This window comes from Vicugna pacos, chromosome 6 (assembly GCF_048564905.1).
Source record: "Vicugna pacos chromosome 6, VicPac4, whole genome shotgun sequence".
Taxonomy (NCBI): domain Eukaryota; kingdom Metazoa; phylum Chordata; class Mammalia; order Artiodactyla; family Camelidae; genus Vicugna; species Vicugna pacos.
In genome coordinates, this window is record NC_132992.1 from 95,639,647 (window position 1) to 95,667,326 (window position 27,680).

The 27,680-nt window shown below is 48.8% G+C and overlaps 1 protein-coding gene, 1 long non-coding RNA gene and 2 gene segments (V, D, J or C); 1 reads left to right on the forward strand and 3 right to left on the reverse strand.

The window, feature by feature from the left end:
• Positions 1-804, reverse strand: part of LOC102541206 (immunoglobulin alpha-2 heavy chain-like) — a 206,450-nt gene extending 205,646 nt beyond the window's left edge. Inside the window, 2 exon segments of the C gene segment in view lie at positions 260-586; positions 689-804. Coding sequence covers positions 260-586; positions 689-734 — 373 coding nt within the window.
• The window catches only part of LOC102531859 (Ig mu chain C region membrane-bound form-like), a 115,383-nt gene extending 88,049 nt beyond the window's left edge, over positions 1-27,334 (reverse strand). Inside the window, 2 exon segments of the C gene segment in view lie at positions 10,070-10,383; positions 27,224-27,334. Of these exon segments, the coding sequence occupies positions 10,070-10,383; positions 27,224-27,269 (360 nt within the window).
• LOC102538064 (immunoglobulin gamma-1 heavy chain) overlaps positions 1-27,680 on the reverse strand; it is a 235,425-nt gene that overhangs the window by 136,005 nt on the left and 71,740 nt on the right. The window lies entirely within an intron of this gene.
• Positions 264-26,980, forward strand: LOC140697057 (uncharacterized). Its single transcript, XR_012073874.1, has 2 exons — positions 264-313; positions 26,847-26,980. It is a non-coding gene; the product is annotated as an uncharacterized lncRNA (long non-coding RNA).

Here is a 27,680-nt window from a genome sequence, read left to right on the forward strand (position 1 = left end):
TTTTTCAGTTGTAAAAATACATCCTGATTACAAATATTATTGTCAGACAGCAACACATACCTCAACAATGAAAATTTAGAATCCAGCAGAGGGTCTGTAGTAGAGTTGATGGGCGGGAAAAGGAAACCAAGGATTCTAACTGCAATCTCCTCCCACACCTCTGCAACTGCTCTGGGGCTCAGCCCTGCCCTTGGTGGGTCGTGAGCACCCCCTGGGGTCTGTGGGTGCCCCAGGGAGCAAGGTTTTTGTCTGGGCTCACAATGACTTCCCCTCACTGTGTCTGCTGCACAGTAATAAACGGCCGTGTCCTCAGGTTTCAGGCTGTTCATTTGCAGATACACCGTGTTCTTGGCGTTGTCTCTGGAGATGGTGAATCGGCCCTTCACGGAGTCTGCATAGTATGTGCTACCACCACTCCAGCTAATAGCTGCTACAAACTCACGCTCCTTCCCTGGAGCCTGGCGGAACCAGCCCATGGCATAGCTACTGAAGGTGCGTCCAGAGGCTGCACAGGAGAGTCTCAGAGAGCCCCCAGCCTGCACCAATCCTCCCCCAGACTCTACCAGCTGCACCTGAGCCTGGACACCTGCAAACACAAAGACATCCTGGTCAGGAGACTGTCACACGTCCTGATTCCCTCACTCACAACCACCCACATCCTCAGTAGCTCTTGTTCTCCATGAATTACCTTGTAGTAGAGCAGCCAGGACCACCCAGCTCAGCCCCAGCTCCATGGTGAGTCGTCTGTGCTCAGTCCTGATCAGAGAACGGGAGCAGCTGGGAATCCTGGGCTGGGCCTCCTCTCCCAGAGCTGTAGGGCCAGGGCTGGGTGGCTTTATCCTCAGAGGGAGGCCCTATTTGCATGTCATCTCACTATATAAAAAGTCGGGGCCTTGCTGGCCTCAGAGAGGGCTAGGCCCCTGAGCAGCTGTGAGTGTCTGTGGTTTGCTGGTGTTGGTAGCATTTGGAAACATCATGTTTATTGTGTGAGATTTCAGGGTAAACCCTTAAAACCTGAATTATTTTTTACAATGGCACACCGATTCTGTGATGTTGGTGCCAGAGTTCCTCCCACGTTGGTGATGTACGCAGCCCCCAGATGGGGAGCGCATGTGGTCTGAGCAGGGACACATGTTAGGTGAGAGTTTGTCCAGCATTTTCACCTGTGCTCCTCCTCTTGGACATAAGTGATGCAGAGTCAGCATCAAGAGAGTTTTGGACAAGATTGGTCAGGTTTCCCAGACCCCGTTCGGTGATGAGATCATGATGATTTTGAGTGTTACTGTGTTTACCAGTAGTATGTAAGCAGTGTTCTTGAGAATTTTTTTTAACAGTGTCAATATTTTAATGTCTTTCTATAAATAATTGCATTCAAGAAAATCTCTTTACTTGTGATTGTGCTGTAATAAATGCTTGTTATATACTTTGTCATTTTATTTTTATGTAAGTTATAATCTGTGTAATGTGGTATAAATCTCACCTCAGTGTTGCAGGTTGAAATCTTCACATAGCGGGATAGAAACACTATGTGACGTGGGAAATGTGACCAAGCCTCACTGTACCTGAATTTGACGTCTCCAGGTGGGATGAGAGCTGGGAAAAGGTCCAACTGGAACTCTTGGATGAACTGCAAAATCCCAGGTGTTAAACTTCAGAGTGTGAACTGCCAGGTGTGAAGACTGAGGGTCATTCCCATCCTGATTCAGGCTCATTATTTCAAACTGCTTCTTGCACCACAAGCACTCCCCACCCAGCTGTGCTGTCCTCTGACCACAGACCTGCAGCACCTGAAGGATTCTGGTCTAGACTCATCCATACAGGCGAGGGTCTTAGCTGCCAGAAGTAGGAAAGCATGACCAGGGGGGAAGTGGGTGATGAAACTGGCACTGAGCCCTCAGCCGCAGGGAAGTCAGAATCCTGGGTATAGATTCCATTGATGATGGGGAAGACATTGATTTTAATAAATGATCCCATTAGATATTTCTTTATAGAATTGGGTGATTTTGATAAAGAAAATTAGCTGATATTGTCCAAATTCAGAAGGATGATGGAAGTCCAGAAAGCTATCATCACACATGTAACCAGGGCTCCCGTCTGTCTGCAGGGACATGCACACACACGTGGACACACAGGTGCACATGCACATATGCAGAGACCCACACTCTTGTATCATATCTGCATCCAAACCCTCCTCTGTCAAAGTATTGTCTTACACACACACAAGACATAATCCTGGGACAGGAAACTGCTGGCATCTGAGGAAACATGGAGGACCTGTATTTTCCAGTGTTGACTGAGTGACTCTGTTTTCTTGGATCCCATGACAAGGGCTACAATGCAGGACTTAGTACCTCAGACGCCATCAGCACACGGCCCTGCACTGAGCTCTGGGTTTAGCCCTTGTTTCCACTTTACAGCATGTGTGAAGGCCCCACGAGCACCTGCACACAGTGTTTTCAGTGAACGTGAGCTTGAAATTCACCTAGAGATACACCTAGTATTGAAATGGCTGGTTTCATGGTGAGTTGGTCCTAAACCTTGTAAGAAAGTAGCAGTTTTCCACGTTGGGGGCTCCAATATTTTTGTGCCATCAGCAGAATTTTGGTTTGTTTCTATATTCTCTTTATATTAGAAAATTATCACATTCTTTATCCCTTATTCTTCAGTCATGGGGAGACGTCTTGATAACACAGTCTCATGTGCATATAGCTCTTTGTTCTTAATATCTGAATATGCTGGGAACAGCACAATTTCTCTCTCGGTTCTGGGTTTAGACACAGTCTGATCTGTGCTACATCTCCAGGCTTAAATACAAAAACCTGCATAATCCAGATCTGCTCTGGAGTTTCCTACCAATGAGTGTCTCTAATAAGTGAAGTCATTTTTTGTCATCCACATGATTCACTTTTATTTCACCATGAAGTTGAACTCATAAACCCAGCATTGCCTGACTAGGGTATCCTGGCTTCTGAAACAAAAATGATCCATTCTCCCAAAGTGGGAAAAATAACAATAATTCTGAGTACAGAGAAACCTCAGTTAAATAGAGTTTGGTGACAGCACGGTGGGCTCTCATGTCCTACCAGGATAGACGAGTCCAGCTGTGTGAAGAAGAAAGACGCCCTGTTCCCTCCTGGCAAGGACTCAGGCAGTGAGGGGTGGTCACATATCAGCCAGTGAGAAGCCCTGGGTGCCTTGTTCACTACAACCCCTCCTCCAACATCCATTCCCATCTGCAAAAAAGTTCTTATCCCCGTGTATGCTAGGAGCTGCAGGTGGCTAACTGTCATTCCAGGCCCTGAACGCAAATTGTTGTTGATCCCAGATGAAAACACTTCTTTTTGCTGGAGAAATAACTGGGCATCTCTTTGTTTCAGGTCAACAGTTTCAAGGCCCTTATGGAATCAGACAAGACCCCGTATGAGTGTGGGTCTGATGAGCAAACAGGTGTGGGACCCACACTGGGCCCATGGCTGCACCCTGTGTTTCTCAACTACCCTGGAGTTTGAGTCTAAATCATTCTCCTGGAGCCCACCTTCCACATCTGTGCAGTAGGAAGCTCTGCAGGCTTTGTCTGAGAACTATTGTAAGGTTTGTCCTTCGTAGGTGAGACCGTGTACTGTATGCAAGGTCTTACTTGGCATTCAGTCTGAGTTTGATGTCAGATTGTTCCAGAGGCATTGGCTGGTCTTCTTCACAGCCCGTGGGAATAGGGGCTGTTCTGCTGGGCCTGTGCTGAGCAGCCTTCAGCCTGGCTCCTTCAGGGCCTTTCCATTCTATTCACAGAGGAACAGGGTGGAAACCGTGTCCTCTCCAGGTTTCCTTAAGCTGACAAACCATGTCTCTCACACTACAGGAGAGTCACCTGAAGGAAGAATGTTTAAATTCTTAAACTTGAATTCCAGCAAATAAAACCCCAGAATACAAACCAAACCCCCTTAGTTTCTGCTATTGTTTCCCAACAGCCAGGACACCGGGACAGAGATTGTCACAAACGTGTGCACTTCAGGCACCATCAGCCCTCAGACCAGCCTTCTCACATCCTCCTGATCCCAGTGACAGGCTCTGAGGGAATAGCTGGGCTCTTGTCAGTCTTTTCTCTCAATAGGCTTGGACAAGCATTTCTCCAGATTGGAAGTGTGTCTCCCCCAGTCATATTGGGCACTGGAGCCGGACTCTCCCTGCTCACCCGAGCTACTGAAGGCAGCCCAGGCTCAGGGAACTACAGCAGCTCACCCAGTGGGGACCTGTGACGAGCCTCCAGGGGTCTCTGCCTCTGGACCTCCCCCTTTTATTTAGGCCCTTTGAGCGATGTACACCATTTACTCCTTACTTATTCAACTCCTATCTGTTAACTGAATGAGACTTCACAGTGGAGCATCCTGCTATAGTTTCTGTCTCCCCCAAAGGGGGAAATGATTCCGGCATGTTAGAGCAGCCATCAAAGTATGTGTGAAATTAATTAAGTGGCCCTGAGACACTTTTACTTGTTTTGTCTCTGATGATACTACAGCTAATTGTAGAAGCAGCGACCATTTTTCCTACTTAGTTAGTTACCACCCCTTTTCGGGCAAAATCCCCAAAACATTTTGGCAAACTTCAGAGTGCAGCCTCCTTCAAAATTAAAACAGAATTTAACACCATCCCAGGATTAATCAATGTCCTGCAAGGAAGGAAGCCCTTCAGGCCATGAAGCCCAGAAGAGCAGATTCCAAGGCTGAAGGCTTCACTGGCCCTTGTAGGTGTTTCTGATACTCTTGTTTTCCTGGAGAGAAAACCCCAATGCCAAGGGGGGAGTGGTGTCCAGGACCTCGGATCGGCATACTGCATTGAAATATGGCTGAGCAATACTTCATCACGTATGTGTTCCACGTGTAGTTTAAAAAGGGTTAAATAATGCCATCGGCAGCAACACAGATGGATAAAAACACAATCATATTAAGTGAGTTAAGTCAAATAGCAGAACACTTATCCCATGATCTCACTGATACGTGGAATTAAAAAATGAAAAAAGATTTTACTCACAAGACAAAAGTAGACTCATGGACGTTGAAAACAAACTATGTTCACCAAAGTGCATAGGGCAGGGGAGGGATAAATTAAGAGTTTGGGATTCACAGATACACATGACCTTATGTAACACAGATATAAAACAAAGAGCTGCTGTATAGTGCAGGGAACTGTGTTCCATGTCTTATAATATCATATCGTGGGAAAAAGTCTGAAAAAATATATATGTATATGCATAACTGAATCTGTTTGCTATGCACCAAAAACTAACATTGTAAATCAAACACACTTCAATAAAAAGCAAAATAATTGCAAAGATAATAACAATAGTAAAGTGCACTTTAATCCTTATCACCCTGTCGTCCCTAACCCTCCTGTGGTGCTAACATCCACTCCCACTGGAAGTGAGGCCTTTACTGTAACTGGTGTCCACTGTGCACTGGTTACTCTTCCAGCCGATGGAGGTAGCCGTTACCTTTTAACCTTCAGTGGGAAGAGTAAAGCTCACTAGGACATTGAGAGCCCTTCTCATTTCTGGAGCCGCCTGAAGGCTGGTCTGGTTGATCCAAAGTTTTCTAGATTTTCTCTTTTGTTGCAATATGTGGATAATTTGCCTCTTTGCTCTTCTTCTCAAACGTTCTTGCAGGAAGACAGCATTCACTCATTACAAACATTTAGCCTCTAAGGGACTAAATGTGGCTACAGAAAATGTGCAGTTTCCCAGCATCATATTTGATGTCTAGGGCATCTGATGTCAGAACAAGGTTCTACGTACATCCATGGTGTTTTTCTGCTTCCTAAATGCAACACTAATTGCCAAATGTGAGGGACTGTGGACAGCTAGCTGATTACTGCTGAGACGGATTCAACACTTCTCTCTCAAGGAAAACCTAGATGAAGTTTTCTCAACACTGGCAATCCCGACTCCATTTTAAGGGAGGAACCAGAAGACACAGATTCAAGTCCTTAAAGGAGCGTTTGAAGAGCCCGTCCTTTTGTGGGCAACCTGATTACCAGACCCCTTTCTCCGTTTGGTATGAAAGCAAGGGGCTGTCTTGAGGTGTTGACCAAATTCACAGGGGCCTCCGCAGACCTCTAGGGTTTTATAGCCGTGAGCCGGATGCTGTGGCACAGGGAGACTCCCACTGTCTTGGGGTCCTCACGGCCTCTGACCCTTTGTTCAGGTCCACGCATCACAGTCAACATGTCTCAGTCAGATGCCTCCCTTCCTAAGATGCTGCCCTTTTGCTCCCTGGTCCTCACAGAGCTGTGCTTTGTTGTCTCAACCTCAGCACATCTACGCTTCTCCCCTTCGTCAGCAATGAAGTCCCTCGTGACTGCGTCACACGGAGTGACCACCTCTTGACTCCTGATCACCTACGCGAAGCCCCTCTAAGCAGCCTTTTCACAGTGGCTCTCAGGCAGGAGGACTTACGCGTCCACCTTGTAAGCTGGGAACTTCATGTCTGAGCCCAACAGGGAGAAGCAAGGCCTCCTCTTCTTTCCTGGTAAGGACTCAGCCAATGAAAACCCATGGACTCCTGTTCACAGGAGCCCTCTCACCTCCCCTTTCATTCTGTAAAAGAGTCATGTCTCTGTTTTCACTGGGGACTTGCATGTGGCTCACCAGGACGGCAGACCCCAAACTGTAATTCTGTGTTGTTCCCAAATAAACCCAGTTTTGCCTTTGAAGTAAGTGGTCATTTATTTATGTTAACAATCTTTACTTCCCGTAACACTTTTTATTTTATTTATTTTATTTACTTTTTATATCTTGCAATTTTCTGAGCAGGTCACTGGGATGCACATGTGTTCCTACCTTCACAGACATTCCTACCAGCAACCCTGTGTGGGAGACAGCAAGGGGCCGTGTCTAGCTTGCAGGAGGTGAGGGGATTTGCAGACTAGCTGTGAGCCCCTGGGGGAGGGTGTGTGGATGCTGGTGAAGGTCTTGCTGTTTCTGTCACCATGTGTCTGTGACACAAATGGCATGTTTGGATATATTAGCAAGAATTGAAAAATTACATTCAAAACTATTCTAGATATAAGACAAGCATGTTAAATATCAGTTAATATTGAGATTAATTATTAATGCAAAGTAGAAACCTAAAATAGCTGATATAGGTTGGATTTTAGTGAATATTATCACAACCAGGTTCAGCCTTGCCCTGTCTTGTTTGGGGACTCAGGTGAAGCAGAGACACGGCCCCTCCCCAGTGCAGGCTCTCTGTTCCACTGTCCTCTTCCCTTGCAGGTCTGTGCTCAGGACCCTCCGACCCACAACCAGCACAGGGGTGAATAGGGTGTAAGGTGCCTGTGAGTGAACTGAAGACTCAGGGTTGGTGTTTGTTCATCTTTTCATTCATTGATGATGATTCACATAGAGAAATTTACCTTCTGCATGTCTACATTTTTATGAAGTTGATGAGATACAAAGCTTTCTCTCAGAGTTTTTCCGCATTACTGACATCTGAGGCTAATTTCCTTTTGTGGGAGCTGCCGTGTGCAGTGTGGGATGCACAGCCACATTGAAGGACTCTGCCCACTAGGTAACTGGGTGCCTGCAGCCCACCCCACATGTGACAGCCCAGCCTGGCTCTAGACACTTCCATGTGTCCTCTGGGGGACAGAATGACTCCAGTGTCACACAGACATCAATTCCCAAATATACAACATTCCTCGTGCTTTTCTAGGGAAAGGCACTGCAGGAAACAGGACTGGGGACACACTTGAGGATGAAATGACTGGAAATACATTGAGGGTGGAGGGCAGACTCGAGGCTCCACAGAAGTTTCATTTGTGTCATTAAGTATCTGTAAACCTGACAACTAAAAGTGTGGGTAGTGACTAAATTTCAAACGAAAGTCCCATGAAGAAATGTTTCTTCTGTGTCTGGTCCTACAACAAATGAGGAAAAGAAGACAGACAATTCTGACTCCATGAAAAAAGCTCAAGTTCAGAAACAAGATGTTTGCCTGGAATCATTATGGGTGGGCTCCCAGGGAAGGTGATGGTCCAGTGGAGCATCCACAGTCTCTGGGAGGAAACCCCCCATGGCTTCTCCTGCACCTGCTCTGAAACTGTCCCTCTTGTTTCCTCATGACCCTGGGTGCCCCCTGGTGGCCTGAGCCCTCCCTGCAGGGCTGGTTTCATGTGGGCCACACTGGCCTCCCCTCACTCACTCTCCCTCCTGTGAGAGTGACACATGGCTGTGCCCTCGGAGACCCCAGAGCTGCGCTGCAGGGAAAACTCATCTCCACTATGTCTGTGGAGATGGAGGCGCCTTTTAAGAGACATAGACCGTACACCCAAAGCAGGTGAGTTACCCAGTGCTTTCCCTGGGGTGTGACAGATCCCACAGTAACCACTGTGTGTGATGGGGTGGTCCCAGAGACAGAGCAGGTGCGGGGGAGAGTCTTCAATAGTCTTTGACCAACTCCTACACCAGCACCCATGACAGGACACCTGGGGACTGGAAACACAGAGACACAATCACTGCACAGCACCATCCACAGAGGTCAGTGTTCCTCAGACCCAGGAGGTGCTCACAGCTGAGACGAACCACCAAGAGGAGGAATGACCAGAAGGAGTCCGTGTCCCTTCGGATTAAACCTTCTGCTCTCAGAGAATCATGTCAGTGAAGATAAGAACCCTGACTCTGGAAGCGACAATGACCCTCTGAACATTCATCACTCAGGCTCCTTGAGATGGTTTTCTCCCCGAGGTCTGGGCCTGCAGGATTCTGTGTCCATCTCTGCATGTCCCAGTTTTATCAGGAAACCTGCTGAGTCAGGTTAGTGAGATTCCTTACCTTGGAAATCTGATCACCCTCAATATTTGATCCAATTCCCCTAACCTATGATCTTCAGGGAACATCTGACCACCCTGACCTCCTGTATCAAGAGTCCCCTGGAGACAGCCTGCTCAGAATCCCCCTGACCTTGTAGTCTCCTCACAGTCATTTTCCACCCAGTCAACGTCATCACTCTTGGGGCATAAATCCCCATGTTGCCATCTGCACTTAGAATTGAACCAGGTATCCAAGGCTGCTGCAAAGACCAAAATGAGACTCGTACTCCTTTATTTAAATAAAATTTATATTGAAGCTTTATTATCAAGCTCACCGCCCCCATCAGTATAACTCATGCCTGGATGGAGCTTGTCTTTCATAGATAATTTCTGCTAAGTCACTCACAGCACTGTGTGCTCAGGGACGCTGGACTGTGCTTCAGGACTACAGATGGACCAGCTCAAACAGGCAAACTGTCTCCTTCTATCACAAAGAGGGAAAAACATGGCACTAACTGGACATGAAAGGGGACTCACTTACGTGATGGAAGTTGAAACAAGAAGGCAGAGCATCACCCTGACCGACCTCAGGGGGAAATGTTAGAGTGTTGGGTGATTCAAAGTGCTGCCCACATTGCAAATGTCCGACAGTTTTGCAAATACAACAGCCGTTTTCGTTTAGGGCTGAAAATAAATTTTACCCATAAGTGATCCTTAGACCCTGAACCCCGTGAGTAATGAGGATCCCTGCACACGCAGTCCTGGGCACCCTGGCATTAGCGTCTGTAACATGCATCCTGCACAATGCAAACCCTTGTGCCCTTTGGCGGGAAGATGGAGGGTAAGCAGCCTCCTGCCCTGGGAGCAAAGACAAAGATGTGTAACAGTTTACACATGTAGTTCAACTGCCTGGGCCTTCTCAGAACATTCAAAAGTGTTGAAACATCCAGACTCACCTGGAAAATTATGTTAAAACCTAGCATGCTATGGACCTTTTTGAGAAGGAAATAAAATATATCCTGAGTACAAATATTATTGTTGGAAACAAATGAGTCAAGACAATGAAAAATTAGTGTCCAGCAGGGGGTCTCTGGTAGAGCTGAAGAGCAGGAAAAGGAAACCAGGGATTCTAACCGCTAACCCCTCCCGGCCCCTCTGCACGTGCTCTGGGACTCAGCCCTGCCCTTGGTGGCTCCTGAGCACCCCCTGGGGGTCCCGGGCTCCCCAGGCAGGGAGGTTTGTGTCTGGGCGCACCCTGACTTCCTCTCACTGTGTCTCTGGCACAGTAATACACGGCTGTGTCTTCAGGGGTCACAGAGCTCAGCTGCAGGGTGAACTGGTTCTTGGACGTGTCCCTGGAGATGGAGGTGCGGCTCTTGAGGGATGGGCTGTAGTAAGTGCTGCCGCTATAAGCTATGGCTCCCATCCACTCCAGCCCCTTCCCTGGGGGCTGGCGGATCCAGCTCCAGTAGTAATAGTTGGTTGTGATGGAGCCACCAGAGACAGTGCAGGTGAGGGAGAGTGTCTGCGAGGGTTTCACCAGGCCTGGGCCCGACTCCTGCAGCTGCACCTGGGACAGGACACCTGGGGGCAAGGAGAATCAGTCATTGTGAGTCACCTGCAGCCACTTCCATCCCCACAGACCCGTGTCTGACACCTGAGACACTCACCTTGGGGACCTGCCACCAGGCACAGGAGAAGACCCAACAGTCTCATCTTCCTCTAGACCACAGCCCTGCTTCCCCAGCGACTTCAGCCCTGTGTGAGGACAGAGCTGTGAGCTCCCACCGCCCAAGCGTGGACTTTACCCTCGAGCTTGAAGGGGAATTTGCATGTGGAGGGGCCCTGTCTTCATAAATATGGAAGGGCTGAGTTAGGCTCACCCGTTTCTTTGAGAACTGCTGTGAGTGTCACTTCTCTTGGCTTATGTGGCTTGTGCATCAGGGAGGGGAGGGGACCAGTCCATGGGACCCCTTGGACACCAGTCAAAGGGCAGCCCCTCCCTCTGAGACAAGAGCTGCTCTCCTTCAAGCCCATCTTCCCTCCTGCCCTTCCTTTCCTGGCTCGGTGCTCCTCACCCTCTCAGAACCTGTTCCTGCTCCCCCAGAACTGAGCCCAGGACACATCCTTCTGTGTTTCCCTGGACCCTCCTCTGTGTGTCTTCGTCATTGGACAAGTGGGAGTTTCGTATGGTCAGCTTCAGTTTACATGTGAGATACAGGCCTGCATTCTGCTCCACTCTTCCTGTGCTGTGGGATTAGAAAAGTTGTCTTGTGAGGTGGGCCCTCAGGGACCCCATTGTGTCAAACCCACGAAGCCCCATTTCGTTCATCACACCCAACCCCTCTCAGTTCACACCCTCAGTGTTCCAGGTGCTGTCCATGGGCCTCATGGTCTATTCACACTCCTGTGGGGACCCACAGAGAGAAGGGGGTTATACACAAAATGAGACAAGATGCAGAACCTTGAGAGGGAGGCCCTCATCAGAGCACAGTCAGAAACAACAGGCACCAGGAAGAGGGGGAAGCAGATGCTGACAAGGGCAGAGCTTCAGGGCTTTCCCCAAGGATACCTGCCTCTGCAAACAGAGGTGGGGAGATGGGGGGCGGATGCCTCACTCAGACGGCGCATGCTCGTTATTTAGGGAAGGGGACAGACACTCTGGGTTCAAAACCAACTCCTCCCTAAGACACAAGTGCATCTAAAAATGAGGAGTTCTGATCAACTTTTGTCTGTTCCCTGGTGCTCTACATTCAGCCTGGACCTCACTTCTGCCTTTAATCCCCCAGGTTCACCACTGATTCACCACGTCTGGACTGGATTCGTACTTGTTGACCTAGGAGCAGTGGCACCAGCCTTAATCACAGAGGCTTCAAGCCCCTTGGCCACTCCCATCCCAGCCCCTTTCCACTCCCTCCTGTCAAATGTGCAAACTTGCACTCAGCCTCCCAAGTGCCCATCTTCCCTCGTTCTCTGCCTAACTTTACCTCTGTTATAAACCCTGCATGGACAATGGGGAATGAGCAGGCTGTTAAACACATCTGATGTCCCAGGATCAACGTCTGATGCGGGGATGGGGCACCTGTGTATAAATTGTCCACCACAAGGTCATGTAGACGTCATGTTGGTCATGTTGGTCATGTTCGAGCTCAGGAGACTCTTCTGGGAGTCTGTCTGGTGGTCACAGAATCACCCAGTTCTCACAGGTGAGCTGCGGTGTCATGAGAGGTCCTGGTGATGACCGCAGACCCCAGGCTCAAGAGGCTGCTTGCTGGGGGGCGGACTGAACCAGCCTAACCTCACGTCCTGGTGTGGATGCAAACGAGTCCAGGTCCCCATCACCTCTGGGCTCTACTGTCACCCCTGTCTCCCGAGTATCTCATCGCTGTGACCAACCTGGTGTTTCTAGCATAAACCAGGGGATGTGGTCTCTGCACATTTCCCTCCTGGGCAGGATCCAATGAGCTTCCTTGAGTTCCCAGGTCCTCCCGGAAGTGAGAAGAGAAAGCACCCTGGGCTCTGGACGTGGACCTTCTGGGTCTGTTTCCCAGCAGCACCACCTGCATGTGACCCTGTCCAGTCATTTAACCAGACTGTCATCTTCCGCCAGGCATGAGGTGGAGAAGTGGGTTTCCGTGGAAGGTGCATCCTTCTGTTCCAGGTGTTGATTGTGACAGAAGAAATTTCCACAGCCCCTGGCAGTGTGATACAACATCAGGCACTCGTATTCTTCAGGACCCTGTGATGTGAGCACGGCTGGAGGGGGAGGCACATTCCTACCCAGAAGTGCTCCCAGAGGTGCCGGGATGATGTCTGCAGGGTGTGTTCCCGTTGTGCTCAGGTGTCTGTGTGCTGGTTGTGGTTTTGGCTGCAGGCGAGTCAGGGCTGAAGGCCAGCCCTGGGATCCAGCCCTGTGGGCCTCTTCTTGTGCAGAGGGCTGCACCCCAGACAGGTCCCTGGGTCAGCTGGTGCCCCCTTCACAGTCACTGCTCAGAGCAACTTCCTGCAAACCTAAATGCAGTTTTACTCTGTGACCCAGCAACCACATTCCTAGGTAGTTATGTAAGTAGCCTTGAGACATGTCCACACATCAAAGTGCACATGAATGATTACATAGCTCCATTCGTAAATGACAGCAATTGAGGAACACAATGTCCTTCCTCAGGGAATGAACAAACAATCTGTGGGTCACCTCTCCAATCAAATTCCATTGAGCCACTTGCAAAATGAACTACTAAACTAGGAAAAGACCAAAATAAGATTTAATGCCTACACAGTGAAGGAAATCAGTCTAAAAATGTTTCGTACTATGTGATTTCATTTTCTGTTTGTTCTGTAGAATACAGTACCATATGTGTAGCAAAAAAGTCCAATGATTTCAGGTATTTGTGGAGAGTTCAAAACTGGTGGGCTTTCTATCAGGACCTGGGTGTTATCTGACCCCTCCCTGGCTCCAAGCCATACTGCTGGGCACACACAGCAACATTCCATCACCAAATAAAGTAGTATTGTCTATGTGATGAGGCCTGAGCAGGCCTGATGGCACACCTAGAAGTGGCCCATATGCCTGAGGTCCCTCCTCCTGCATTGGTGCCTCCTTTGTCCTAAGCTTCACCTGTGACCCAGTGGGGATTTGTCTATAGTCAGCTGACAGAGGAGAAGAGGACGCAGTCCTGGAATACAGGCAGCTCTGCATGGTACACAGGCACCTCCTGACAGTGGACAGTGGGCGCCCTGTCGTCCTGTCTGGGACATCCCTGAAGGATGTTGTGGGGGCTCCTCCCAGTGGGCACGACTCTGAGCAGTGCACCTGGATGTTCACCCCTCCTGGAAGGAGAAAGAACAGGTAATTGACATGATATAAATTAATGGGTTGTAACCAATGATTAGGCTGGATGGTCAAGGACTTGAGAGGAGCATGGTTTGGAAAAACTTGTGACAAATTATTTCAGGAGGAGACATGTGGATAGTCCTCTTTAAACAGGCAAAAAGGCAAAAAGGCAAAACATGTTTTGACTCATGAGAATAATCCCCAAAGGGTGATTCCTGGAGAGGAAGGGATTCATGTCAAGTGGACATGATGCCTGTGATGTAGATACTGGCCTGGTTCTTTCCAGCTGCCCCTGTCATCACCCGATGTGCTTCTGGTCACTGTGGCCTTGGTGGCAGGAATGCAGGACGTGCATGGGCTCAATTACATGGACACCCACTCACCAGGGTCCTCCTGGTCCAGTCACTTGTGAGGACCCTTCCTGCCAGCTGCAGAGAGAAATCCTAACATCCTGACTGGCAGCATTTCCTGGGCTGCTCAGTCACCACCTGTTGTCAGGTTGGCTACTTTGGGCCACTTCCGTCATAGAACAGGTAACCTCCTGTTCTTACTAAATCTATATATCTATACTGGATATAAATTTTTTTCTTAAAAAGCAGGGAATGAAATTCTCTTGCCAAAACCACCACCCAGGGACTTTCAGATCCCAGAGTCATGGGATTCCAGCAGCCAGCATTGCTTCTGATCGGGAACTCACTTTACAGCAGAGGAAATGCATCAATCGGCCCGAGCGCACGGATCCACCAGCCTTACATACCTCACCATCCCACAGCTGCTGGGTTTTAGAACACAAGCTGCCTGTAGAAGATCAACAGCAGTGCCAGGTGGGTAGTAACACCTTGCAGGGCTGAGGTGAGGTTCTCCGGCAGACTGTGAACTATTTACTCTCAGTATGTTGTTCTTCTCTCACAGCCTTGATTCATGCACCCCAGAATCAGGAAATGGATGGGTGGTGGCTCCACTCATTGTTTCCCCCAGTGACCACTAGCTAGCTTGGCTTCTGTCCCTGTGTCTTTATGCTCTACTGGCCTATGGCCTTGGTCCCCGAGGGAGGAACACTTCCACCAGGAGAGAGAACGATGATTTCTTTGATCTGCTCTTTAAGTTTGTCTTCTGGGCTTTTTGGCTCCTCAAGCCTCTGAACCTACAGGCAAGAAGGGAGAGGATGAGCTGCCTGGGTGACTGCTTCTGACTCCCGGGGGAGCTGGAGCCCTGCCCCGCCATGGGAGTGAAGAGGAGCTTATGGGGACAGGGGTCCCTCCCTGTGTCTCCCTATTAGGATGTCTTGTCGTCAGGGTGAACAGAAAACCACAACAACTCAATCCAAGGATGGCTGTTTTGTTCCTGATCCATTGGAATGAAGGTCCTGGTCACTTCACTGGGTCATGGCCGCACAGCTGAGGTGCTTGCTGAAGGCAAAGGCACCCAGAAGGGGGGCAGGAAGCAGGAAGCAGCAATACGAGCCAAGACTTCTGAGCAGTTAAGGAAAGAGGGCCGTAGTTGTCCTGCGCACTTTCCCCTTGTTTTGCTACAGGTACATGTATACGTGTGTCTGTGCATGTATACCCATGTGTATGTGTGTGTGTGCGTGTGTTTATGTCTTTCTTTCATGTCTTATCCCTTCTTATGTGAGAAAAGGCGAACACAGCAGTAATTCACCACAGTTTTCTTCCCGCCTTCATGCTTCTGCTGGGAAACGTCCCTCCTCCTGCCCTCAGGCTGGGCTTTCCGGCAACGGCTCCCCTAGTTCTCAGCATCAGAATCACACTGGAAAGACACCCCCACTGTCCTGGGTCTCCAGCTTGTGACAGTAACTTGTGGGACTGCTCAGCCTCCATGGCCAGGTATGTCGAAAACATACGAATGTTCTATTGTTGGTTTCTCCAGGCACTGGTTCTCTTCTTCTTGAAAAACTAAATAGCACACAGAGAGATTAATATTTCATTTATTGTAGAGTACTTGAAAACACAGGTATAGTATAAAGACACATTATAACGTTTAAAATAATAAAATGCCATCAGCTATAAAAATGCAAAGTATCATAAGCCCAGAAAAGGTTTTCTTAATGAGAAGAGACAATGACCGCCCCATGCACCTGCTCATTGGGCTGACCCTGAACACAGCAGGTGGGTTCTGAGCAGCATCTGGTGGATCAGGCGCGCCCCCTGGTGGGTCATGTGCTCCCCCTGCACCCACCCTGTGTCCCTGCAGGGCGGTTTGCATCTGGGCTCACACCGGCTTCCCCTCACTGTGTCTCTCACACACTAATACACGGCCGTGTCCTCAGGTTTCAGGCTGTTCATTTGCAGATACAGCGTGTTCTTGGCGTTGTCTCTGGAGATGGTGAATCGGCCCTTCACGGAGTCTGCGTAGTATGAGCTATCACCACCAGTATTAATACTGGACACCCACTCCAGCCCCTTCCCTGGAGCCTGGCGGACCCAGTACATCCAGTAGCTACCGAAGGTGAATCCAGAGGTTGCACAGGAGCGTCTCAGAGACCCCCCAGGCTGCACCAAGCCTCCCCCAGACTCCACCAGCTGCACCTCAGCCTGGACACCTGCAAACACAAAGACATCCTGGTCAGGAGGCTGTCACACGTCCTGATTCCCTCACTCATGACCACCCACATCCTCAGAAGCTCTTGTTCTCCATGAATTACCTTGTAGAAGAGCAACCAGGACCACCCAGCTCAGCCCCAGCTCCATGGTAAGTCGTCTGTGCTCAGTCCTGATCAGAGAACGGGAGCAGCTGGGAATCCCGGGCTGGGCCTCCTCTCCCAGAGCTGCAGGGCCAGGGCTGGGTGGCTTTATCCTCAGAGGGAGGCCCTGTTTGCATGTCATCTCACTACATAGCAAGTCAGGGCCTTGCTGGCCTCAGAGGGGGCCAGGCCCCTGAGCAGCTGTGAGTGTCTGTGCTTTGCTGGTGTTGGTAGCATTTGGAAACATCATGTTTATTGTGTGAATTTTCAGGGTAAACACTTAGAACCTGTATATTTCACGTGTGCACACGGATTCTGTGTTGTCGGTGCCAGAGTTCATCCCACGTTGTTGATGTACGCAGCCCCCAGACGGGTACCGCATTGTGGTCTGTGCAGGGGCACATGTTAGGTGAGAGTTTGTCCAGCATTTTTACCTGTGCTCCTCGTCTTGGTCATAACTGATCCAGAAACAACATCAGGAAAGTTTTGGGCAAGACCCCCTTTGGTGATGAGATCCTGATGATTTTGACTGATAGTGTGTTGAGCAGTAATCTGTAAACACAGTTCATGAGGAGTGTTTTCAACAGTCTCTGCATTTCAATGCATTTCTATCCATAATAACATTCAAGAAAATGTCTTTACTTGTGATTGGGCTGTAATGAATACTTATTATATACTTTGTAATTTTATATTTATGCAAGTTACAAACTACACAATGTGCTATAAATCTCACCTCAGTGTTGCACGTTGAAATCTACACATAGTGGGATGGAAAGTTTATGTGATGTGAGAAATGTGACCAAGCCTCATCCTACCTGAGTTTGACGTCTCCAGATGACATGAGAGCTGGGAGAAGGTCCAGCTGGAACTCTTGGATGAACTGCAAAATCCCAGGTGTTAAACTTCAGAGTGTAACCTGCCTAGTGTGAAGACTGAGGGTCATTCCAATCCCGATTCAGACTCATCGTTTCAAATTGCTTCTTGCACCACAACCACTCCCCACCCAGCTGTGCTGTCCTCACACCACAGACCAGCAGCACCTGAAGGATACTGGTCTGGACCCATCCATACAGGCGAGGGTCTTAGATGCCAGAAGTAGGGAAGCACGTCTAGGGGGGAGGTGGGTGATGAAACTGGCACTGAGCCCCCAGCCACAGGGAAGTTCTGTCAGGAGCCCAGGAGCACTCAGGATGTGGGTTCAGAATCCAAGGCTTCATCCTGACTTTGCAGCACTGTCCTCAGAAGGGCTGGGCTGCACAGAGGTTCACACACTTCTGAGAAAATTTATGTCAGAATCTTGGATAGAGTTTCATTGATGATGGTGAAGACATTGATTTTAATAAATAATCCTATTATATATTTCTTTACAGAATTGGGTGATTTTGATAAAGAAAATTAGCTGATATTGTCCAAATTCAGAAGGACGATGGAAGTCCAGATATCCATCATCACACAAGTAACCAGGGCTCCCGTCTGTCTGCAGGGACATGCACACACACATGCACACACAGGTGCACATGCACATACATTCAGGGACCCACACTTTTCTATCGTATCTGCATCCAAATCCTCCTCTGTCCAAGGTACTGTCTCTGACACACGCAAGACATAATCCTGGGACAGGAAACTGCTGGCATCTGAGGAAACATGGAGGACCCGTATTGTCCAGTAATGAATGAGCGACTCTGTTTTCTTGGATCCCATGACAAGGGCTGCAATGAGGGCTTAACAGTACCTCAGACGCCATCATCACGCGGCCCTGCACTGAGCTCTGGGTTTAGCCCTAGTTTCCACTTTACAGCATGTGTGAAGGCCCCACGAGCACCTGCACACTGTGCTTTCAGTGAACGTGAGCTTTAATTTCACCTAGAGATACACCTAGTATTGAAATGGCTGGTTTTATGGTGAGTTGGTCCTAAACCTTGTAAGAAAGTGGCAGGTTTCCATGGTGGGGGCTACAATTTTTTAGTCCTATCAGCAGAATTTTGCTTTGTTCCTGTACCTCTTTATGTTAGAAAATTATCACATTCTTTATCCATTTTTCTTCAGTCGTGGGGAGAGGTCCGGGTAACACAGTCTCACCTGCATGTAGCTCCGTGTTCAGAACATCTGAACATGCTGGGAACAGCACAATTTCTCTCTCGGTTCTGGGTTTAGCCACAGTCTGATCTCTGCTCCATCTCCAGGCTTAAATACAAAAACCTGCATAATCCAGATCTGGTGTGGAGTTTCCTTCTAATGAGTGTCTCTAAAATGTGAAGTCATTTTTTGTCATCCACATGATTCACTTTTATTTCACCATGAAGTTGAACCAATTAACCCAGCACTGTCTGACTGGGGCAGCCTGGCCTCTGCAACAAAACTGATCCAATCTCACAAAGCGGGAAAAATAACAATAATACTGAATACACAGAAACCTCAGTTAAATAGAGTTTGGTGACAGCACGGTGGGCTCTCATGTCCTTCCAGGAGAGCATAGTCCAGCTGTGTGAAGAAGAAAGATGCCCTGTTCCCTCCTGGCAAGGACTCAGGCACTGAGGGGTGGTCACAGCTCAGCCAGTGAGAAGCCCTGGGTGCCTTGTTCACTACAGCCCCTCCTCCAACATGCATTCCCATCTGCAAAATAGTTCTTATCCCCCATATGCTAGGACCTGCGGGTGGCTCACTGTCATTCCAGGCCCGGAACGCAAATCGTTGTTGATCCCAGATGAAAACACTTCTTTTCGCTGGAGAAATAACTGGCCATCTCTTTGTTTCAGGTCAACATTTTCACGGCCCTGATGGAATCAGATAAGACCCCGTATGACTGTGAGGCTGCTGAGCAAACAGGTGTGGGACCCACACTGGGCCCATGGCTGCACCCTGTGATTCTCCCCGACCCTGGAGTTTGAGTCTAAATCATTCTCCTGGATCCCAGCTTCCACATCTGTGCAGTAGGAAGCTCTGCAGGCTTTGTCTGAGAACTATTGTAAGGTGTGTCCTTCATAGGTAAGACCTTGTACTGTATGCAAGTACTTATTTGGCATTCAGTCTGAGTTTGAAATCAGGTTGTTCCAGCTGGAAGTGGCCGGCCTTCCTCCCACTCCTTGGGAATAGGGGCTGATCTACTGAGCCTGTGCTGAGCAGCCTTCAGCCTGGCTCCTTCACAACCAGACTGATCCCTTAGACCTGACTGGTGTTAGCCCTGCTGGCTATTTGCGCTGTTTGACCCTTTAGGCTGCTTGGAAATTATTCCTTTATTCTCCAGAAATCACCTTGAGAAATGGGGTCCAAGTTATCTAAGTGCTTTGAGGTCACTTCTGCAGTAGGAACCACAGCTGAGTTTTTGTTTTAAACCCAGGGTCCTCCCTTAAGGAAATTTGTAGTGAAATGGACAGACCTGGCGAAAGGCGATTCATGCTTCCATTAAATGTACATGTCAATGGTCATTATGGGGGACTTTAGAAAACCTCAAACTTACTTTCCTTAAAACCAAGTTGGTGAAATATGACAAATCTTCAAAATTTAATGGAAAACCTATTTCCCTCATTATTCTGTGCCTTAGAAACATGTTTAGGAACCTTAAGTTACCTGTCCTCAAACGTGATCATAAGATTAACGAGGCAAACAGGGACTAAGGAAAGAAGCCTGGGCCTCTGAAGCCCGGGCTCCCCTTCCCTGGGCTGTGTGTCTCAGGCTTCCCTCCAGCACCAATGCCTCCCTCCCCTCTTACTCCTGCACCTCCCCTGTACCCTCAGGTCTTCCACAGTCAGTGTCTCCACAAACTTCCCACTTCCTCTGAAATTCTCCCCATATTCTATTCCTCCAACTTGTCAGGTCTTGTTATCTTAAACTTCATCCATATGAGGACCCAGAGGACCATCTCCTCATTTCTTTTTTTCTGGACTAAAACTGAACTGTAGTCAAAGATTTTCCAAACCAACGTTCCTCACAGAGTAATTTAATGTGGCCCCTCAGAGTCTTCAGCCCGGCTTCTCTGACTTACATCGTCCTGGTCCTGCAGTTGTTGAAGTCACACCTAGCACTTTTGTAAACCGCTTACTGGGAGAATCCTAAAAGGTGTTTAGAATTTGAGCCAGGAGAAGAGTCCATGAACTTGTTATATAAAAATTCTCTAGCAGCAACTAGGCAAATTCATTGGGCAATTCCTGAGACTTTCTCAACACTTTCATTTGGAATAAAAATTCAGGTTTCCCATGAAAATCTGTTGAATCTCTTCATGTTTATTTCAATCAACTGCAAATCATTTTAAAAGAAAATTACAGTTTTGCTTCATATGTTCATTCCACCTGGGCCACTTTTAAACCTAGTTTACAAACAAGCTGACACAGGACATTTCAATTGTAGGGCAGAGGTGCAGGATGGAATGGGAAACCGTGTCCACCTTTTATTTTCTTAACGTGGCAAACCATCTCTGTCACAGTGTAGGTGAGACACCTAGAAGGACACATGCTGATTCTTAAACTTCATTTACAGCGAATGAAGGCTGCAGAAAAAACCGAAACCCCTCCTGGTTCTGCTATTATTGCCAAGATCCAGGACTTTGAAAAAGAGACTCTTGTAACTGCATGCACTCAGGCACCGTCCGCCCTCTGAGCAGCCCCCCTGATGTCCTCCTGGTCCCCAGTGGCTCTGAGGGAACACACGGAGTCTCCCCAGTCCCTTCTCTCAACAGAAGTTCCTCGCGGTTGATGATGAGGTTCCTTCCGTCCTAACGGTCAAGGAGCCGCTCTCTCCCTGCTCAGCGGAACGGCTGAGAGCAGCCCGGGCTCAGGGAACTAGAGCAGTTCCCACGTGGGGACCTGTGACGAGCCTCGACAGGTCTGCGCCCTGAGCCTCCCCTCGTATTTAGGCCCTTTGAGAGATGCACACAGTTCATTCATTCATTCCTCCACCTTTGTCCATTTCACGGTTAAGACTGTTCAGTGAAATATTATGGGAGAATTAGTGTATCTGCAAAGAGAGAAGTCATTCTAGAGCTTGATGGAAGACATTAAATTAAGTGAACTGAAAGCACTTTCATTCATTCTGTCTCTGATGGTACTAAAGCAAGTTCTGGAGGAATTGATTTTTTCTCCCATTGAATCAGCTGTCACCTTCCATGTTGACAAAGCCTCACACTGGTGTTTGCAAAATTCACAGTGCACCTTCCTTCAAGGTTCAAATATATTCTCGTAAACATCTTCCCAGGATTAATCAATATCCTACAAGTGAAGAAATCCTTCAAGCCATAGAGCCCAAAAGAGAAGGTTGCAAGGCTCAAGGCGTCATGATTCCTTGAACTTGTCACTGTGGTTCCTCGGTTTCCTGAGGAGACAACCTCGGGGCCACGGGTGCAGCCGCGTCAGGCCCTCGGGGCAGGAATCTGCACAGTAAAAGCAGCAGCGCTGTGTTGTCGCCAACCCTCACACAAGGCTAACAGCCACCCCGTGTTCCTGAATTCCTTACTGCAATTGATTAGTGTACTGCATTCTTTATCATCCCAGTTGCTAGAGCTGGCCAGTCCCTTTTTGCCTTCAATGGGGAGCATTAGACTTACCGGGTCATTACTGTTCCAGGGATTTATTGAGAGCCCCTCTAATTCTGGGTAAGCCTGGAGGCTGGCTTGGATGATGCAACATCTTCTGGAAGTTCTAGTTTGTGGGTAATTTGTTTCCTTTATCTCCTTCTCAATCCTTCTTGAGGAAGACATGTACCACTTGCTACAGTTTTTATTCTTTCAGGGGCAATCGTTTTCTTGAGGGAAACTGCAGTTTACCCAAATGCAGACTCAAAGTTTAGGACGCCTGACATCAGAACCAGGGCTCCACTTACATCCAGGTGTACCTCCATGCAGATGGGCTCCATCGGGTCTCGGTTTATCAACACCCTGATCTACGGGCTAAATGTGAGACTCTCTCAGCTACCTGAACACTGCTGAGACGTGCATCCAAATTTGAACATATGGCCCGACCTCAGCATGATTCGCTCAACAGCAAAACCTGTACTGAAGCCTCTCGGCTCCCCCGCTCCACCACTGACGTCCCTCATGATTGCTGAACACTGACGGACCACTTTCCGCCTCCTGGTCATCTCCAAGATTCTCCTCAGAAGCCGTCTCTTCACAGTACCTCTCAGGAGACAGAGATGCAAGCGTCACACCTTGCAACCTGGATATCTTACCTACAGGAAAAGATACTTCCAGAAGAACTCCTCAACCTCAATGGAAAGGGCTCCAGCAGGTGCTGCTAAGCAGCCCTTGTGCCACCAGTCTCCCGAGAGTTAGAACTTGGGTTCACGTGACACACCTAAGTAGGCAGCTGGGCCCTGGACATTGCTGCTCATCTGGTGACCCGACTGTGGAGACGTCTCAGAATTGAGGGCAACATCTGCTGGGACAGCTTCCCAAGGTATCTGTGCCAGACCTATTGGACAACTTCCTGCCAAGTCTCTGATGAGAATATAACATGTCAGGTGATCTGCAGCCTCCGGTGTTGATACCACAGGGACTTACGGTGAGAGAGCCTGCGAGCTCTCCCTCTTACTCCTGCATGTTACTGGAATGTGACCTCAATAAGAGCGCTTTCCATGTGACATGAGACATTACACCCAGAGGAGTTCCTTCCTGGCACTGACAGACAAAAACGTGAAAAACCCCAGAAATCCTAAGTCTTCATCAGTGATGTTTTGCGAGAAAGATCTCAGCCTTGATCAAATGGCAAAAGGGAAAATATAATGAAAACCTCAGTTTAGTAAAACTGGGTGAACAGGGGGAGCTCTCATGCCCTTTGATGGCCTCAGAGCCCAGCTGAGGGAAGCAAGACTTCCCCGTCTTTCCTGGGCAGGACTCAGCCTAGAGAAATGCACGGACTCTGGTTCCCTCGGGCTCTCTCAGCTCCCTTCCCCCCTTGATGAAGGAGGCGTTCTCCTTTCACTGAAGACGTGCATGTGGCTCATCAGGGTTGCAGACCCCATACTGAAGCTGTTTACTGGTCCAGAGTAAGCCCACTTTCGCTATTTAAACAACTGCTGGTCTAATTGTTTTACATCAAAAAAAGCTAACTTCCCATGAGAATGTTGACTTTTATCTCCCTTACTTTCTTTCGATTTTCTTGTAATTTGCTGAGGAGGTCACTGGGCTGGACGTGAGCTCCCACCTCCACACACATTCCTGGTCACATCCATGCTCAGAGGAGAAAAGGTGGCCCCCACCAGCCTGCAGGGGGTGAGGGGAGGAGAAGGTGAGCTGTGGCTCCTGAGGGGGAGGGGATGTGGGTGCTGGGGTAGGTCTAGTGATTTCTGTCAAGGTGGGTCACAGCGGGGCAGGGAAACAAGAGCATGAGTGTTGGATATACTGATACGCTTTTAAAAATTACTACCGCTGCTATTACAGTTGTAAAACAAGTAACAATTTTCTACATGTCTCATATGTGAAACATTTATTAATATTGTTATAAATTATTGTTCTGGGGTAAAATCCTCAGTTATTACAGATACAAAGACAGGAAATTTTAAATATTGCAAGAATCCAGTCCAGCCTGGGCCCTGTGGGGGCCTCTGTGGACTCGGGCTCAGAAAAGACAGCTCTGACATCCAGGTCCCATAATCCATGAGAACCACGAGCCCCTCCCCAGTCCTGGGGTCTGGTCTGGTGCCCCCTTGTCTTGTATGTCCATGCTCGGGGCCCTCCTGCCCACAGATCAGGAACGCCTGTGTGAAGAGTGTGTAATGTGGACTCTGAGTGTACTGAAGATCAAAGTCTGGTGTCTGCCCTCTCCATTAAGTGAGAATAATTTACACACAGCAAATGTACATTCCGTATGTCAACAGTGATATGAATTTGACAACATACAAATTTTTTATCGTAGTTTTTCACCATTATTGGCATTTGAGGCTGGTTTCCTGTTGTGGGAGCTGCCATGTGCAGTGTGGGATGCACGGCCACATTGATGGACTCTGCCCAATAGGGAACTGGGCACCTGCAGCCCACCCCACATCTGACGGCCCAGCCTGCTTCCAGACATTTCCACATGTCCTCTGGGGACAAATGACTCCACTTTCACACAGACATCAATTTCCATATATACAACATTCCTCATGGTATGCTCGTGAAAGGCACTGCAGGAAACAGGACTCAGGACTCTCTCGAGGATGAAATGCCTGGAAATACATTGGAAGCTGGAGGGCAGACTCGAGGATGCACAGAAGTGTCATTTGTGTCATTAAGTATCTGTAAAGTTGATGACTAGAAAGTATACTTAGTGGATGAATATCAAGTAAAGTCCCATGGAGAAATATTTCTGTGTGTCTATTCCTAAGTTAGATGAGGAATAAAACACAGACAAGCCTGACGCCATGAAAAAGGCCCAAGTTCAGATCAGGAAGTTTCCCTGGAAACATTATGGATCGGCTCCCAGGGGAGATGGTGAACCAGCGGAGGATCCTTTGTCTCTGGGAGGGAACCCGTCCACGACTGCTTCTGCACCTGCCCTGAAACGGGTCCTCTGGTTTCCTCATGACCCTGGGTGCCCCAGGGTGGCCTCAGCCCTCCCTGCAGGGTTGGTTGTGTCTGGGTCACCTGACCTCCCCTCCCTCACTCTGCCTCCTGGGACAATGACACATGGCTGTGTCCTCAGAGACCCCAGAGCTGTGCTGCAGGGAGAACAATTCCCCAATGTGTCTCTGGAGATGGAGGGGCCTTTTTGGAGACATAGGGCTTACACTGTGCTACCCCCAAGCCCAAAGCACTCAAGTCACACAGTCCTTTCACTGGGGTGAGACAGACCCAGAGCCACCAGTAACCACTGTGTTTGATGGAGGTGGCGGGGCCCTGAAACAGAGTAGGTGAGTTGGAGAATCTTCAATGTTCCTGCCCAGCTCCTTCTCCAGCACCCGAGATAGGACTCCTGGGGACTAGAAACACAGAGACACAATCACTTCACAGCACCATCCACAGAGGTCAGTGTTCGGCAGACCCAGGAGGTGCTCACAGCTGAGACGAGCCATCAAGAGAAGGAATGACCAGAAGGAGTCCGTGTCCCTTTGGATTGAAACTTCGGCTCTCAGAGAATCATGTCAGTGAAGATAAGAACCCTGACTCTGGAGGAGACAACGACCCCCTGAACATTCATCACTCAGGCTCCTTGAGATGCTTTTCTCCACGAGGTCTGGGCCTGTGGGATTCCGTGTCCATCTCTGCATGTCCCAGTTTTATCAAGAAACCTGCTGAGTCAGGTTAGTGAGAATCCTTACCTTGGAAATCTGATCACCCTCAATATTTGATCCAATTCACCTAACCTATGATCTCCAGGGAACATCTGACCACCCTGGCCTCCTTCATCAAGAATCCTCTGGAGACAGTCTGCCCAGAATCCCCCGACCTTGAAGTCTCCTCACAGTCATTTTCCACCGGGTCAGCATCACCATCTTCTTGGCCATAAATCTCCATTTTACCGTCTGTGTTTGGAATTGAGCCAAGTTTCCAAGGCTGACTCAAACACCCAACGTGAGACTTGTATTACATTTAGAAAAATAATGTTTATTTTTTAAAAAATATTATCAAGCTCACAGCCCCCATCAGTATAGTTCATGCCTGAATGGATCTTGTCTGTTCGAAATACGTTCTCCGTAAGTCAGCTCACAGCACTTTGTGCTCAGGGACACTGGACCGCACTTCAGGACTGCACATGGGCCAATTTGAACAGGAAAATTTCCTACATATTCCAGAGAGTGTCAAAAACATGGCACTAACTGGACCTGGAAGGAGACTCATTTACGTGATGGGACTTGAAACAAGAGGGCAGAGCATCACCCCGACCGACCTCAGGTGGGAATGTTAGTGGGCTGGGGATTCAAAGTGCTGCCCACGTTGTAAATGCCCAGGAGTTCAGAAAATGCAACATTTTTTGTTTTGGGCTGGAAATAAATTTTGCCCAGATGTGATCTGTAGACCCCGGACTCCGTGAGCAATGAGGATCCCTGCACACGCAGTCCTGGGCAGTCTGGAGCTGGCGTCTGTGACGTGCATCCTGCTCACTGCAAACCCTGTGTGCCCTTTGACAGAAAGATGGAGGGTGTGCAGCCTCCTGCCCCGGGAGCAGAGACAAGTTGGGTAACTCTTTACACGTGTTTTACCGGTGCCTGTGCCTTCTCAGGGTACTCGTCAGGTTTGAAAATTGCTGAGTCACCTTTAAAATTATACTAAAGTTTAACATTGTTTGGAGCTTTTTTCAGTTGTAAAAATACATCCTGATTACAAATATTATTGTCAGAAAGCAACACATACCTCAACAATGAAAATTTAGAATCCAGCAGAGGGTCTGTAGTAGAGTTGATGGGCGGGAAAAGGAAACCAAGGATTCTAACTGCAAACACCTCCCACACCTCTGCACCTGCTCATTCGGCTCAGCCCTGCCCTTGGTGGGTCGTGAGCACCCCCTGGGGGCTGTGGATGCCCCAGGAGGTAAGGTTTTTTTCTGGGCTCACAATGACTTCCCCTCACAGTGTGCGCACAGTAATACACGGCCGTGTCCTCAGGTTTCAGGCTGTTCATTTGCAGATACAGCGTGTTCTTGGCGTTGTCTCTGGAGATGGTGAATCGGCCCTTCACGGAGTCTGCATAGTTTGTGCTACCATCACTACTACTAATACATGAGACCCACTCGCGCTCCTTCCCTGGAGCCTGGCGGAACCACCTCATGGCAGATCTACTGAATGTGCGTCCAGAGGCTGCACAGGAGAGTCTCAGAGACCCCCCATCCTGCACCAAGCCTCCCACAGACTCCACCAGTTGCACCTGAGCCTGGACACCTGCAAACACAAAGACATCCTGGTCAGGAGGCTGTCCCACGTCCTGTGATTCCCTCACTCACGACCACCCACATCCTCAGAAGCTCTTGTTCTCCATGAATTACCTTGTAGAAGAGCAGCCAGGACCACCCAGCTCAGCCCCAGCTCCATGGCGAGTCGTCTGTGCTCAGTCCTGATCAGAGAATGGGAGCAGCTGGGAATCCCGGGCTGGGGCTCCTCTCCCACAGCTGCAGGGCCAGGGCTGGGTGGCTTTATCCTCAGAGGGAGGCCCTATTTGCATGTTATCTCACTATATTTCAGGTTCCTGGCTTGGACTCCTGCAGAGTAGGCAGTGACCCAGTCAATGGGCTGTCCTGGGCAGGTTGTGCCAACAACAAACTTCCAGAAATTATCGATTTTCATATGATATTGTGCTTTGATAAGCACTTAGCACTTGTTACCTTATTTCCTTTTATATGTACACACGAAGAATTTGATGTCGCTATCAGTTTTAGCCCCATTTCATGTTGAGAATCTAACGGGACCAAAGAGCTTTTCTGATGAGTCTGAGAGCACACTTGA